Source organism: Pochonia chlamydosporia, chromosome 1 (genome assembly GCF_001653235.2).
Source record: "Pochonia chlamydosporia 170 chromosome 1, whole genome shotgun sequence".
In the NCBI taxonomy this organism is placed as follows: domain Eukaryota; kingdom Fungi; phylum Ascomycota; class Sordariomycetes; order Hypocreales; family Clavicipitaceae; genus Pochonia; species Pochonia chlamydosporia.
In genome coordinates this window covers 8,250,326-8,263,717 of record NC_035790.1, presented here as the reverse complement: position 1 = coordinate 8,263,717, position 13,392 = coordinate 8,250,326, and the positions used below count along the sequence as shown (strand labels likewise).

General features: G+C 50.8%; 4 protein-coding genes across 4 annotated transcripts; 1 reads left to right on the top strand and 3 right to left on the bottom strand.

Moving 5' to 3' along the window:
• Window positions 1-85: 85 nt before the first annotated feature.
• On the bottom strand, window positions 86-1,291 carry VFPPC_02184 (aminoglycoside phosphotransferase; the record flags this gene model as incomplete). The annotated part of the gene is made up of 1 exon (XM_018281878.1): window positions 86-1,291. One exon carries the CDS (start codon window positions 1,289-1,291, stop codon window positions 86-88), a length of 1,206 nt encoding a protein of 401 aa, XP_018138986.1.
• A 791-nt stretch (window positions 1,292-2,082) lies between these two features.
• VFPPC_13219 (hypothetical protein) lies at window positions 2,083-2,304 on the bottom strand (the record flags this gene model as incomplete). The annotated part of the gene is made up of 2 exons (XM_018290996.1): window positions 2,083-2,093; window positions 2,157-2,304. 2 exons carry the CDS (start codon window positions 2,302-2,304, stop codon window positions 2,083-2,085), a joined length of 159 nt encoding a protein of 52 aa, XP_018138985.1.
• A 2,462-nt stretch (window positions 2,305-4,766) lies between these two features.
• On the bottom strand, window positions 4,767-8,361 carry VFPPC_02183 (DNA helicase; the record flags this gene model as incomplete). The annotated part of the gene is made up of 4 exons (XM_018281877.1): window positions 4,767-6,473; window positions 6,543-7,019; window positions 7,083-8,035; window positions 8,094-8,361. 4 exons carry the CDS (start codon window positions 8,359-8,361, stop codon window positions 4,767-4,769), a joined length of 3,405 nt encoding a protein of 1,134 aa, XP_018138984.1.
• Window positions 8,362-9,878: 1,517 nt separating this feature from the next.
• Window positions 9,879-13,309, top strand: VFPPC_02181 (DNA helicase; the record flags this gene model as incomplete). The annotated part of the gene is made up of 4 exons (XM_018281876.1): window positions 9,879-10,155; window positions 10,222-11,127; window positions 11,215-11,633; window positions 11,690-13,309. The coding sequence occupies 4 exons, from the start codon at window positions 9,879-9,881 to the stop codon at window positions 13,307-13,309; spliced, it is 3,222 nt and encodes a 1,073-aa protein (XP_018138983.1).
• Between the last annotated feature and the right edge of the window lie 83 nt (window positions 13,310-13,392).

The window sequence follows — 13,392 nt, the reverse complement described above, 5'->3', positions numbered from 1 at the left end:
GTCCAGAACCAGAATGTGCCATACCGCTTCTCCCTACGGGCAGGTAGCCCCTTTTTGGACTCAATTTATTTTGAAAGTAAATGTTTTATTTCAGTAAAGACCCTTCTACAAGAGCCTTTAAGCGTTCATCGCCCTCGTACTGTTTCAATGCCAACTCTTTCCACTCATCCCAGCCCTGTTCGACCCCAAATACCCCAAGGATAGCATTCGCCAACGGTAACGCATATTCCCACTCGGACTCGAGCCCCAAGCCCCAGAAGAATCTTCTCGCCTTCTCATCTCCCATGTGGCTTGCCAACCCTGACTTCTTCTCGCTCATGGCTTGTCTCAATGCAGCGTCTTTTGTACTAAGCGAGACATTACCCTGGCAAAGAGCTCTCATGTCGGCGGATACGAGAGATAGCGAGAAGGCCTCTTGTCGCGGGACAACACGCGCCATCTGCCAGTCAATGATGCCGGTGATGTTACCGTTCTCGTCAACCATTATGTGATCACCTTTATCGTCCGGATGCTTCAAGAAAAACTCGTCCGACTCAGAGGATAACTGGGTGGCATTGTCCTGGAGGAACCGATATACCAAGTAAGCTTCGATGGGAAACTGGGGATAAAGTTGGCCATCCACAATCAGCGCCAGGTACTGCTCTGCCCACGCCGTATAGTATGCCACTGACGTCTCAAATGGTCCATAGGGGTCAAGGCAGACGAATCTATCACTGGCCGTAGCAGAGACGGATGGTATGTCGTCCGGAGACTCGACATATAGAGACCCGGCTTTAGGAAACGGATGCCTCTCCAACTCCGCAAAGATGTCGGCGAGACCCTTCCAGATCTTGGCAGCATCTCCGTGACCATTCCACGGCTTGCCCGGAAGCTCCTGCATGAGAAGGAAACTAATGCCAATTCCATGGTCGGTACCTTGAGACGGGATGCCGAACGAGAAGGCTCGCGGGGCGGGTACTGCCGTATTCTCCAGGAACTTGAGGGTTGCGTACTCGCTGCGGATCAGATAGGCTGCGAGAGATTCTGGCAATCCGACGGCAAAGCCTGAAACTCGAGGGACACGCATGAGCCACGACGATCCGTCAGTAAAGCGAATACGGGCGTGGTAGTTGGCACATCCCGTCAGAGAGCCTAGCCCAACAGTCTTTGAAGGATAGTCCAAAGTGCAAGGTTCACCGTTGTTCAAGCTAGAAGCGAGTTTGCAGACTGCCTCGTCGTTTATCATCTCACGAAGCCGCCCGATTTCCGCCTCAATGAGGCCGTTGTAGGCCTCATCATCTAGGTCCTCCATATTGTGCCATAGTTAGAAACCATTGCACAAAAGTAGTATATGTCTAGACAGCGGTACTTACTCCCAGGCGACACTGGTGAAAGTCCGGGGACATATGGAATCGACAAAAGTAGCTGCTGCACATATCGCACCCGGCTCCCACTGCGCGTGCACTGGGTCTTCCGCACCCAGGCACGGAGCAGTCAAAAAACCTCTGCATTATCATATGAGTCTGCGATAGGGAAACGACGTTTGAAGAAAGGTCTGGTGGAGACAGAATGAGGTGCGGAAGGAGACTACATATGTACTTGAGCACTTGACAATGCAAGGCAAGTGCGATGAGAGCACTTGAGGAGTAAACATTGAAGGGTTCAGGAATCAGGATCAGGAGCCGAAGACCCGACCCCACGCGAGCTGGAGCCACCTTGACCGCCAGAGTGGGAGAGGTCAGGGTACGAGAGTACTCAATGTTATTTGATTCTTGTACGGAGTACTTCTTGGTCATTCGACTGGCGCATTCAACAAGTCTGGTACAGTACTTGCGTAATCGGAACAAGTGCGTCCATTTCAGCCGTAACCACTGGAAGGGTTAATGCGGCCTGTATTTTAGCTACAATTGTCAAACCTAGGTACTTAGAGCTCCGGTCCTACTAACCCCCAGCCCAGCGCCACCTCCCCACAAGAACTGCCATTTCCCAGGAGTCAAGTGCCTCAATTCAACATTGAAGCCCGATCAGCACCAACCCACACAGTCCAGCACCCAAAAGCACCCAAAACCCCATGTCCGGTCCATGAAAGAGCTTGGCCACTACTTAACCCTGGTCTTTTCCCAATCGAGTTAGCATACGTCGGAACGGGCCGCTCCAGCGAACAGCCTTAAACTCACGAGAGGAGCAGAACCTGGAGTTCGCCTCAGCCCAGTTGTTGCAGCCGTCCTTGGCACATCGTGTGCTTCCTGCAATCTGGTTAACAGGGACTTCGTTCTCGGTAGCGTTGGCGTTGACCGGGGCGTTGTTGACGGTTGAAAGCGACATTTTGAACTTGAGAGCCGATGATGTTGTCGTGGAGCGTGGATAGTCGATATGATAATTGAAGGGTGGTGTTTGGCGAGTGGCTCAACAGACTTGGTTAATGGAAGGACAGAGAGAGAGGACTCGGAGTGTTGGAAAGGCAGTTATTATACTGTACAGACCAGACTTCTATTTTGTGGTTTGCGCGGCAAAGGCGCTATATTAGGCACCGATGCCAAACATTGAAGTTAGATATTCTCCATTTCATTCTGAACTGGAGTCCTCGCCCCTGCTCAGTTGCTTCAATCAACAGTCTCAACTAGCCGCTCACTATTGTGCGGGTCACGCTGTTGGTTGAGTCGTTCCATATGTAGCGAATCCGATTATCCCCAAGCGTCTCAGCTGCTCGGCCAGGAACTACAGAAACGCGGGCGACTGACTCGGGTGTTCTCACGTCTCCAAAACATCGCAGTCTGTACGGAGTATCACGGTGAAGTCTGTGGAGCATCAGACAGTTCAATGATGCTTTTGGTCACTTGCATGATGCGGCCAAGATATCGCCTTCGCAATGATTTGATGACTGGGGACCCGGACCGCACGATCCCCATGAGTCGAGGACCATACCAAAGCTAATCAGCAACATTTGAGACGAGGTCGGTCGGACCTTGCTTGGTCAAGGCGTTCAGACAGCGCTTCGACATCAATCATCACTGGATGGAACAACATTGGGGCTGGCGGACCCTGTCGAAGCTAGAAACGAGACAAACGCCGAGAAGCTTGTTGGAGACCGCGTACACCGTAAACGAGTTCTGTCGCAAGCAGGAAGTTTATCACAGCATCAAGGTCGGTGTAATCTTAGAGACCCAGTGATAGGCGCCGCAATAATAATGATTAAAACAGCGTACGTGGAACACTGAGACAGGACAGTCAAGTACCAAGTGCCTGATACTGGTGGGTGCTGGTTCACCATCTCGTCACTCTCACTTTCGCGTCTGTGTGCACTTGAGAATGGAGATTTGGCCCGTACATACTGACCTGCCTGCCTACCTAGATACCTATTGATCAGACATGGGAGCTTCAGGGGAGCTTCTTCGAACGATCCAACGGGTTTGGGGAACTCACCGGGAGTCGTAAGGTTACAAACCCGCTATTTGCGCTTATTGGAAAGCAAATTAATGCCAAAATCGTATAAAGGACAACAACTATCATTACATGCCCCGGCCATTCTTTATTTACTTAAAAAAAAGAAAAGAGAAAAGAAAACGTGAGGAAAACGTGAAGAAAACGTGCACCATACTCTGTCAGATGCGACAGCAGCCAGGTTTCGAATACACGGTCAAAGGGCCAAAAAAGGAGACCTGCCCTCGAAAGGAACAAGTTGCGCCGGTGAGCCAATTTCTCAGCTCACCGACTGCAATGTTTGCTCTTACTATGGCTTTTATGTTTTACATCCCAGGACAGAGATTGGCTCCATACTCAGCTGTCTGGCAGCTGGCAGTGATTTATGTCAACCAGTTGACATTCTAAGCGAGGTCTTGGGTCACACGACTTTTAAAATCACAACAAAGCACAATTACTGTGTTATCTGGGAACTTAACGATGGGGACAGGTTCAACTCGTAGTTTGTCTCGGCTCGTGTAGGGCTTCGCCTGCGCTTGGTCCAAATGTCCTACACTGGCATCCTCGAACTCCCAACTAAGAACATCAGTAGACAACACAAAGACTAGCCGGATTGTCGACGAATATGCCATAACATCGTACGGTAGCTACACGTTTATCATACAAAGAGTTCCATCCACAGTGATGACACTCATCTCTTCCTGCTCCCCATCATAGATGAACCAACCATCTTCATGGTAAATTGTAAAGACTTTCATCCTGAGACGATTTAATTTGAGTGCCGCCCTGTTTCCTAGTTTCTTTGGCGTCTTTCACAGGCAGCTGTGTCTTCTTTTACAAACCATGGGCATGGAAGCTCTAGGTGTAGCAGCCACCAGCAGGGGCCAGCAAAAAGACGATGCCATTACTGTTGTCGACGTTAAGTGGTAGTTGTATTGGTAATATGTCGTCGAGGCTACTGCTGTTTATACATTTTGAGTGAAAGATGCAACCTAGAGACAGAGCACAGACGTTCATGTCGCTTGTTGGCGAAATGCGGATGGATTCTCACCGACGATGACAAGAATGGCGCTTAGCAGTGTACTTTGTCATCATGCTTCATACGTTTCTGACGAAATGAGGCTTGTTAACATCTACCTTGTGACAGAATCCATAGATTCTTGTGTCATATGCTGCCATCCGTCATATACCGTGAGTTTACATTCGACAAACCAAAGGATGCTTGAAATTGGCAATTAATCTAGGGGAACACACTTCTCACATGGAATTTTCATCACTGTTGGTAAACAAATGCAATCTCAATTAAGTCCCATTTTGGAGTTTAGAATACAAGCAAGACAAACCAATTCCGCCACCGCCCGTCACACTCACCTCCCAGCATTCGCTCCGTCTTTGCCACTTTTGTCCTTTTCGGGGACTTGGATGTGGATGACACGGCCCGATTCGTGCGAAGAAACGCAGAGGTCACGCAACATGTGGACCTTGACATACACCCGTTCTCCGGTGTTGGATTCCACCTGCATGACATCAGGATTGTTTGCCATGGACTTGCCCTTGCCCTTGCCCTTGCCCTTCTTGGCCCTCTCTTTTGCCTTTTTCAGGAGAGTTTCGACATTTCCAGTCACATCCAGGTCTCCAATTATGACTAGGCCACTCTTGTGGCGAGTGAGCATGACATTGAGCCGGTTCTCGTTGCAAGTGAAGCCAGGTCCTACTGCCCGAGTGGTGCCCATTAAAACGACGGTGATGTCTCCCTCTTGGCCCTGGAAAGAGTCCACGGTTGAAGCCGGGGGCATGTTGGCAAGAGCAGTGTACTTGTGGTTCCTCCGTATCTTGGCAATCATGTCCACGTTGGCGGCATATGGACTGATAATGGCAATGTCTTTGGGATCGACACTGGCTTCCCTGACGAAATCCAAGATCAAGTCCAGGCCGATCTTGACCTGGTCAATGTTCAGCTTCGACTTCGTCACGGGATCGACGAAGGTGTATGAGCCTTGACAGTGCACAAAGACCGGGGCGAGTTGACCGGGTGCGGCGGGCCTCAGCTCGGGATACTTGGCGCCGAGGTAGCTTTCCAACTTGCGGCCGATTTCGTGCTGTGGGAGCTGGATCTGACAACCGGGCCCATATGTGAACGGCACGTCGCTGTACACTTTGTCGTGGCAAAAGTCGAATTGACCCTGAGCCATGCGATGTTGGATGCGGAGTCTGTAGACTGGCCAGCCGATTGCCTTGAAAAACAGCAGCGGCGAGATCTTGCCGTCGGGGCCGTGTCTGTTGAGGGCGTTCTGCTCTTCATCGACTTCTTCCATGGTTGCCACAAATGGTGGAAGCTGCTTGTCGTCTCCAGCGAGGACACAGGGGATGCCAGTATTGCCCCAGACGGAGTACAGATCTGGTCGTGTCATGTTGCCGGCCTCATCAACAGCAATTCCCTTGGCCCTGTTCGTCTTCCACCCTTTGAAATCGTCGCAAGACTTGGCAGGGGTGGTACACAAAGCATCCGCGGCACCTTGGAGGATGTTGAAGAACGTTGTGATGACCACATTGGTAGGAATGCCACGTTTCCAGTCCAAGTACTCCTGCCAGCTGGCTTGGCCGGTTGCTCTGCTCCGAAGAATGGCCATGTCTGCATCAGCGTCAATAATCCTCCGCAGCTCATGCAAGAGAGGACTGTCATCCGGGCTGAGCTCTCTGACTGCCGGAGACCTTAGGACTATGAGCAGCCAAAATGCGGTTGATAACTCCAGCTGCCACTTGCTCGACCTCCATCCTCGGCGCGGTGTGGCCTGTTCCAGGCTTTCTGGGTCGCGGAGTAGGTTTTCGAAAGCCATGAGCTCGTCTGCAGCGTTCCAAGGACGAATTATCAGGCGACGACGGTGAAAGGTTGAATCATCTATCATCTTGCCTTTGTTGAGTCGTTCCGTTACACGGGCATCAACATTAGCAAGGCGGACTGCTGCATTATTGACGGCGACATTGGTCGGTGCTGTGAGGTAAATTGGTCCCAAGCTTGCAATCATCCCAAGAGCCGCAACGGCGAGGGCTGTTGTCTTTCCGAATCCAGGGCCCTATAAAGATCATTTGTTAGTATATATCAATGTAAAAGCGAGCCCGACTCATTTCGCTTCATCACTTACTGCAGTGATTAGACCAAGCCCAAGCTGTCTCGTGCTGAGATAGTTTCGAAACCGAACCCGGTCGTCAGGATGAGCTTCTTCCATTAGGCCAGTCACAAAATCTTCATCAGAGGTAGGCAAAAGACTTTGCACAGGCGGCGACAGTGATGTGCCTCGAGTAAAAGGCTCTTTGTAATGCGTCCCTTCAAATTGATGGCCAGCGGTTGCCTGCAAGGGGTCCAAAGGATTTCTGGCATACGCTCGAAGGCATTCGTAAAATCCCGTCCCTCTAAGGAGAGCGCGGTGAACTCGCATATCCCACAAGACCTTTAACTCGCGCGACTCTGTGTTGACTGGGTCGAAAGTCTCCTTGGAACCTCCAGCAAGACCAAAAACGCCCGGGTTGGACGGTTTAGCACCCGGGCGCAACTCCCAAGCGGCCTCAACCTTGCGTCTCGCCTCATTAAAGTCCGCGTCGAAGTGTAGTCCGACCCAATTCTATTGATTGCGGTCTTCCCCCAACGCTTCATTGGCCTGTAACCTGCTTTCGAATTGGTGTACCTGGTACAGCGGGTCACGACCATGCTCGTGTTTGGCAGGACGGCGAACCAGAAGCACCAAATCCTCTGCTTCTGTAGGATGATCCACGAGATGCTCTTCTCTGTGATTGTGGTTGTTCACAAACTTTGCATCCCAGTTTGGCCTCTTGAGGTCGTCATCGAACTTCTCCTTCGGCATTAGATACTCCGCTTCCTCCGAGCTGCCGTACAAATTGAGCTTAAAGAAGTCGCATTTGGTCAAACGACGCCAAGCTGACTCGTACTTGCGAATGAAAGTCTTTGGCAGTTGCACAATCACATAGTACATTGACCCCATTTTGGAGGGCAGGTCGACAAAATAGGCTGGCAGTGGTGTTGAACGAATATTACGAGCGGCTTCTTCTACCCACAAGACGTCTTGGACTTGAGACTGGCAGGTGACAGCCAAGTGAGAATTGTCATCAACATATGTCCAGGCCGGCGTGAACTGTGGTCCTTTTGCTTCTTTGAGCTGGTCGATGTACGGATACAAGCCTTGCCATGACTGATCTGCGTTGTAAGGATAGCGGAAAGGGGGGGGCAGTTTGTCTTCGTCCCATTCCTTTTCCAGTGTGGCCAAGGGTGTCTTTGCTACCACAATGCAGAAGTCTCTTTGCTCGAACATGCTCATGAGTGTCATGTCCTTGGCAATATGCTCATTATTATTCAGCCATCCGTGAGCAGGATGACCAGGGTTGGAGAATGGCAAGCCTAGACCCTCCACCACGACCTCACTTTTGCAGGACACCTCGATGAGGACCAGGTCTTTGTCCGCGGGCACATTGGGGAACATTTTCCGTAGCTGGTTCTTGTCGTCCGCTTTCTCAAACGTGCTCATTATTTCACCGCGGGGAAACTTGACATTGATTCTGAGCGTTTCGGCTGGTACGGGAACACCAAAGTGGCTGGTCCCAGGCATCCCTTGTGAAGGATCCACTGTAAGTATCTATGTTAGCAGCTGGCAAAGATTATCCTATTCCAAGTTGAGACTTACGTGAATGACACATGCCAAAGCCTTCGTCCTCGCAGTTCTTGCCGCGTGGAAACTCAATGGTGAATCCCATCCATGGGTCTTTGCCGGGAGACTTTGATGACATGATCCGGGTGTCAATGTCTGTTGAGACTCCCAAAGACGCTCCACCGATGATCGGGCCTGACAGGTGGCCAGGAATAACGGCACAAGGCCTGTAAAAGGTTGTGAAGGATTGTGGCTTGGTAGGCTTGGCGGCAGCCTCGTCGTTTTTAGTCGTTGATTGAGACATGGTTGCTTCTTCGTGAGACGAGTCGATATGTCGAATAGCTTCAAGAATCCCGAATACAACGTGCGAGCACGAGTATGTACTTGCCCTCGAGAGGTTCAAGTAGGGGGGGAGATCCTGAAGTTCTCTGAAATAAAGACGAGTCTAACTGTCCAGCGGTCGACTTTACTCAACGTCGCGGACAAGTCCACAACTACTTAACACTTTGGTCCCCCAGAGTACCGATTTCAACGTGCAGGCACGCGAAAGAACTTGTCCTCGAAAGGAACAAGTAATGGTAAACTCTGAGATCACCGCCGCGAATCGTACGATGCGGAAATGTCTATTTCGAGGAGAGGTCTCACGTACTCTGACTTTAATACAAGATAGACACAAAGTCTATCTGAAAAGCCGGGGAAAAAGAAAAGAACTCTTGTAAACGCGTCACTGCAGGCAATGACGGGGCATAGGCAGCTTGGGTATTGGTGGTGTGAGGACAAGAATGGGAAGTTTTTTTTTCTTGTGGGCTTTAAGGCTGTTATTATTTTCTCTTACCAGACTCTTTCATTCCAAAAGTCGTGGGGCTTACGGACTCGCTTAGAATCTTTATGTCCCTCAAGTACTTGAGGGTTAACCAGACTGGACTGATAGTCACAGCTCTGCCAGCTGGCAGACAACTGGCAGTAATAGTGAGGAAGCGACAAGAGTCAAACCAGACTTCAGGGTTGGAAAGCAGAGAAAACAACATTGCAGTCTGACATGCAGTGGTTAAGATCAGGGCCATTTGATTCGAATAAATAACATTTGGACATTGACACTTTGAAGCTCCCCTCGATTCGTGATGCGTCGCTGCTCAACCTGCCAGCTGTAAAGCGGAACTAGGCTAGCAGACCACTCTTCCACCTTCGATCACTTGTCAAGTCGTTTAAACTTCCCTGAGAAGAATTATCACCTGACCTGATTCCACGCAAGGGATTATGAGTCACACAAAAGAATTTATTCAAAACTCTTCCGCCCTCTGCTCGAATTCTCAACGCCATCACATCCCAATCCGTCACTCAAGCCGTGAACACCACCAAAGCAGTGACACCGTTGTTTATGCTGCCCGCCCCCACGCCCGCTTCTAAGCCGGCTTTTTGTTTTCCCAAAATTTTCGGACAGACCTTATGTCTATTCTTTTTCTCTTTCTTGAGCAAGGAGGACGGCTGTCTACGAAGTTGGTGAGTTTGCGGCGGCAATTCTCGGAGGAAGACTTCAGGGTTTCCCGTCTATCGGTTGCTCGTCAGAGCCTGGTTCTTGTTCGTGCTTGCACGTTACTTGGGGATTCTTTGGAGAACACCAAAGAGTTGAGGAGTTGTAGACGAGCCTACGGAGTGGTACAGTCAGCTCCGGCGGTCGACGTTTCGATTTTTCGGCATTGTCAAGGATCTTTTTACCGGTTACTCCTCAGAGTCCGGTACCTTTGCACGGCTTAGCTGTTGCTTTTCACGTCCTTGAATAATTTTCGTGCTTGGATCTTTGCGGAATCATATATATTCGCCATGTCTCAATCACAGAAGACTACCGGCAACAATGCCCAAGAGCATGTCGACCCAGAACCGACGACCCAGGTCATGAAGTCGCTCGTCCGAAATGGCAGCGCAATGCTAGTTGGGCCCAATTGCTCAATATTCGCTGGAAAAGAGCTTGGAATCTCTGACATTGGCTGTTTTCTGTTGGCAAGAAACGCCAAAGACCAATCCGCATACCTCGGCTCCACCATGCACTTTCCCTTTGGTGAACAGAACGAGAAGAAAGGATTTGGAATGTGCCACATGTGTAAGTGAAACATTGGTCTAGATTATATGTTTGAAAGAATAGAATCTAACCCTTTGTCATTCATAGGGTCTGCTTCACAAGGAACGGCTCTGCCAGCCAAAACATACACAATCACCGTCAAATTTCCTCACACAGGCGAGGTATGTTTCATTGAGCCCGCAGACGCTGGAACCAGAAGCCGTTTTCCAGATGAGAAGCGAGAGCTGTCTCTACTCGAAGTCTTCCTGAACGACGAGGCCCAAGTCGTTGTTGAGGGTTATGGCTTACCTTACGCCAATGAGGGGCACGTTGCTGAAGAGTGGCTGCTCAGGGGTAAACCCATTGTCGACAACGTCACGCTGATGGGAATCCTGACACAAAGGGAATTCCGCTTTGTCGTTGCGTCGAGTCATGACAAATTGAGCCAGGATTACGACTTTGGCCTGCTTCCTGAGCCCTTCAGCTACCCCTATGGCACGAATCACTCCTGGAAAAAAGCAGAGGTTTACGCTGCCACTTTTGCAGAGAACAAGGGCCACCAGTTCGCTCCTCGCACATCGTTCGACAACATCAACGAGATGCTCACTGTTCTGTCACAAGCAGAAGTTCAAGATGTCATTTGGCTGGACGAAGAGGCCCGAAAGATTCGTGCTACCAAGGTCCCTGGCTACTTCATCCCAGTCGGCAATCGTTCCGCCGAAGAGAGCGGGTTGTACTATGTCATTGTTGCTCTTCCGCAAGACTTCCGGGCTACTTTTGAGAGCGCGTGGCGTCGTCTCTCCAGGCACTGCAGAATCCAAGTTTTGCTCGGGTCTCCAGCTGAGGGCAGTAAAATTGAATCTGGCCATTGGGATGCACTCATCGTAGATGGGTCAACGAGTATTGATGCTCTGAAGGCACACCTAACCCAGCCTCATGAACTGGTCCTCAAGGTTCGACGGCCTCTACCTCATGAGAAGAGTCGTGGCCCAGAATTCCAGATCAAGACGTTTGGTGATCGTCCCACTGCAAATGACGCCATGAGAAAGGATGAGAGGCAATAGAACCGCATCTCTCTGGACTTTGACACCAATCTGAGAGACACCAAGAGGGCGATTGAGGATGGCGTTTGTCTGTTCCAAAGCACCGCGGCGCCTTCCAACCCCAAGGCTTTTGGTTTGACAGACAAGCTGCGCGAGACAAATCCATCAGCATGGAGATCCATTCGCGACGGCATCGAGTTCCGTATGCGTGTGCATCGAGCGCTCATGATGGGAATGGGACTCTACGAGACGCATCGAGCCAGGCCTGCGTCCAGAGACAAAGACACTGAGCGTAGATTTCGAGATCACAGCCTTGGAGTTCCCCCCACGCCTAGGTCGCTACCAAATGTTCGCCTCCTGGATGTGGCGAAACGTGAATTTGTCAATGCCCTGATGCAGGAAGTTCTACCAGAAGACCGCAGTCGATTTGCCAAGTACCTCAGCAGTCGGCCGCTTGGCCTCAGCATCATAACAGCTGTAAGTCACCATGCCACATTTTCAAGTCTCGAATGCTAACCAGTGGACACTCACAGCCGCCTGGGTTTGGCAAAACGACCGCCCTTGCTGTTGCGGCTCTCGCCATGGCAGACACTCTGGGCAAGTTGTATTTATCGGCACCTACCGACGTTGCCGTGGACAATGCCGCCGCACGTCTGGACATCGTCGGGGCTCGAGTGACCAAGAGGCTCAACGACAAGCTGAGTGAATCTGGGAGCCCGCCCAAGTATCGGCGAAAGCTCGTCGTTCGCGCGTACAGTATAGACGATGAGCTCAGGGCGTTCAAGAACCTCATTCGGAATCCGCACCCTGGTGACAATACCGCCCCTGAGTCGATCTGGTCCAAAGATTCTAAATGGACCCTGAATCTGTCTTTGGCATATTGGACAATGGTGATCCTCAGAGCACCGGTGGTCCGACAACTCGGTCCAGATGACAAGTCAGCTTTGCATGGCATTCGCGACTGGTGTGACAAGAACTGGACACTGGAGAGCCTTCGCGCAGTTGCAACAGGTAACATTGACTGGGCAGAATATTCCAAAGGCACCATGGCCACCGATGACGCAATCAAGGGCATCATGAGGGCTGTCTTCAATGAGGCCGACGTCATTGCAACCTCGCCAGCACTTGCTTGTGTCCCCCCTTTCAGAGACTGGAGAGAATCGAAAGTGCAGGGCATTGTTTTTGATGAGGCTGCTAATTTGAAACGACCGGATTTGTTGTGCGTCTGGGGAAACACTTGTCTCCCTTGTCTTTTAGTTGGCGATGAAAAACAGCTGCCGCCGGCGGTCATGACGCGACTTGAGCAAGACCAAGAGGGCAATTTCTTGAATAGATTCGGTGCGGATGGAGTGATATCGCCCATTCATCACTTCAAGGCGACGGGTTGGCCCATCTACAGGCTTCACACTCAATTTCGGATGGCTGTCGGACAGTTTGACCTCACCCACAGTGAGGTCTATTCGGATATCCCGCTTAGATATGGCCCAGGATGCACAATTACGCTCCCTCAGCATGAGATTGGTCGCAAGCTAGAGCAGTACCTGCAAGCCAGGTTCCCAGACCTCAAAGCCGCTCCCGTCGGCAACCTTCGCCCAGTCTTTGTCCATTGCCAAGGCTCCAAGTGCTTCCGGGACCAATTTTCCAGCTCTCTCAGGAGCCCTGACCAAGCAAAGGTGGCGTTAGAGCTGCTGGTCGACTTTGTGGAAAGCTCAAAAGTACGCGCAGAAGACATCGTTGTCATCTCTCCATACAGAGCAAACGTCAACACCATTAAACGGCTCCGACAGCGTCCCGAGTTTGCTGCCTTGCGGTCTATGCGTCCAGCCTCGACTGTGAGCTCCTTCCAGGGTCAGGAAAGTGACATTGTGGTGATCGTTCTGGGGACAAACACGTTCACGGGGTCAGGCTTTACGGCCGACGAAGCACGACTAAACGTGATGCTTAGCCGTCACAAGTCGGGCCTGATTTTGGTTGGAGATGTCGATGTGACTGGCGTCACGAAAAAGAAGCAGCCGCCCAAGCGTATAGTAGTCATTGGTGAAAATGGCGAGAAGCACTTCACCAAGGCAAATATGTTGAGAAATGTACATTTTGGGTTGCACGCTGCCGGTCGAGTTGTCTGGGTGCAAGTTCAGAGGGAAGCCGAGGGTTAAAGTTGTTTGGTGATCTTGCTTGCTTGTATTTTAGGCGTAAAAGGGTTTAAATCGAGATTGCATTTGTGTACAGTGTGTGTCAA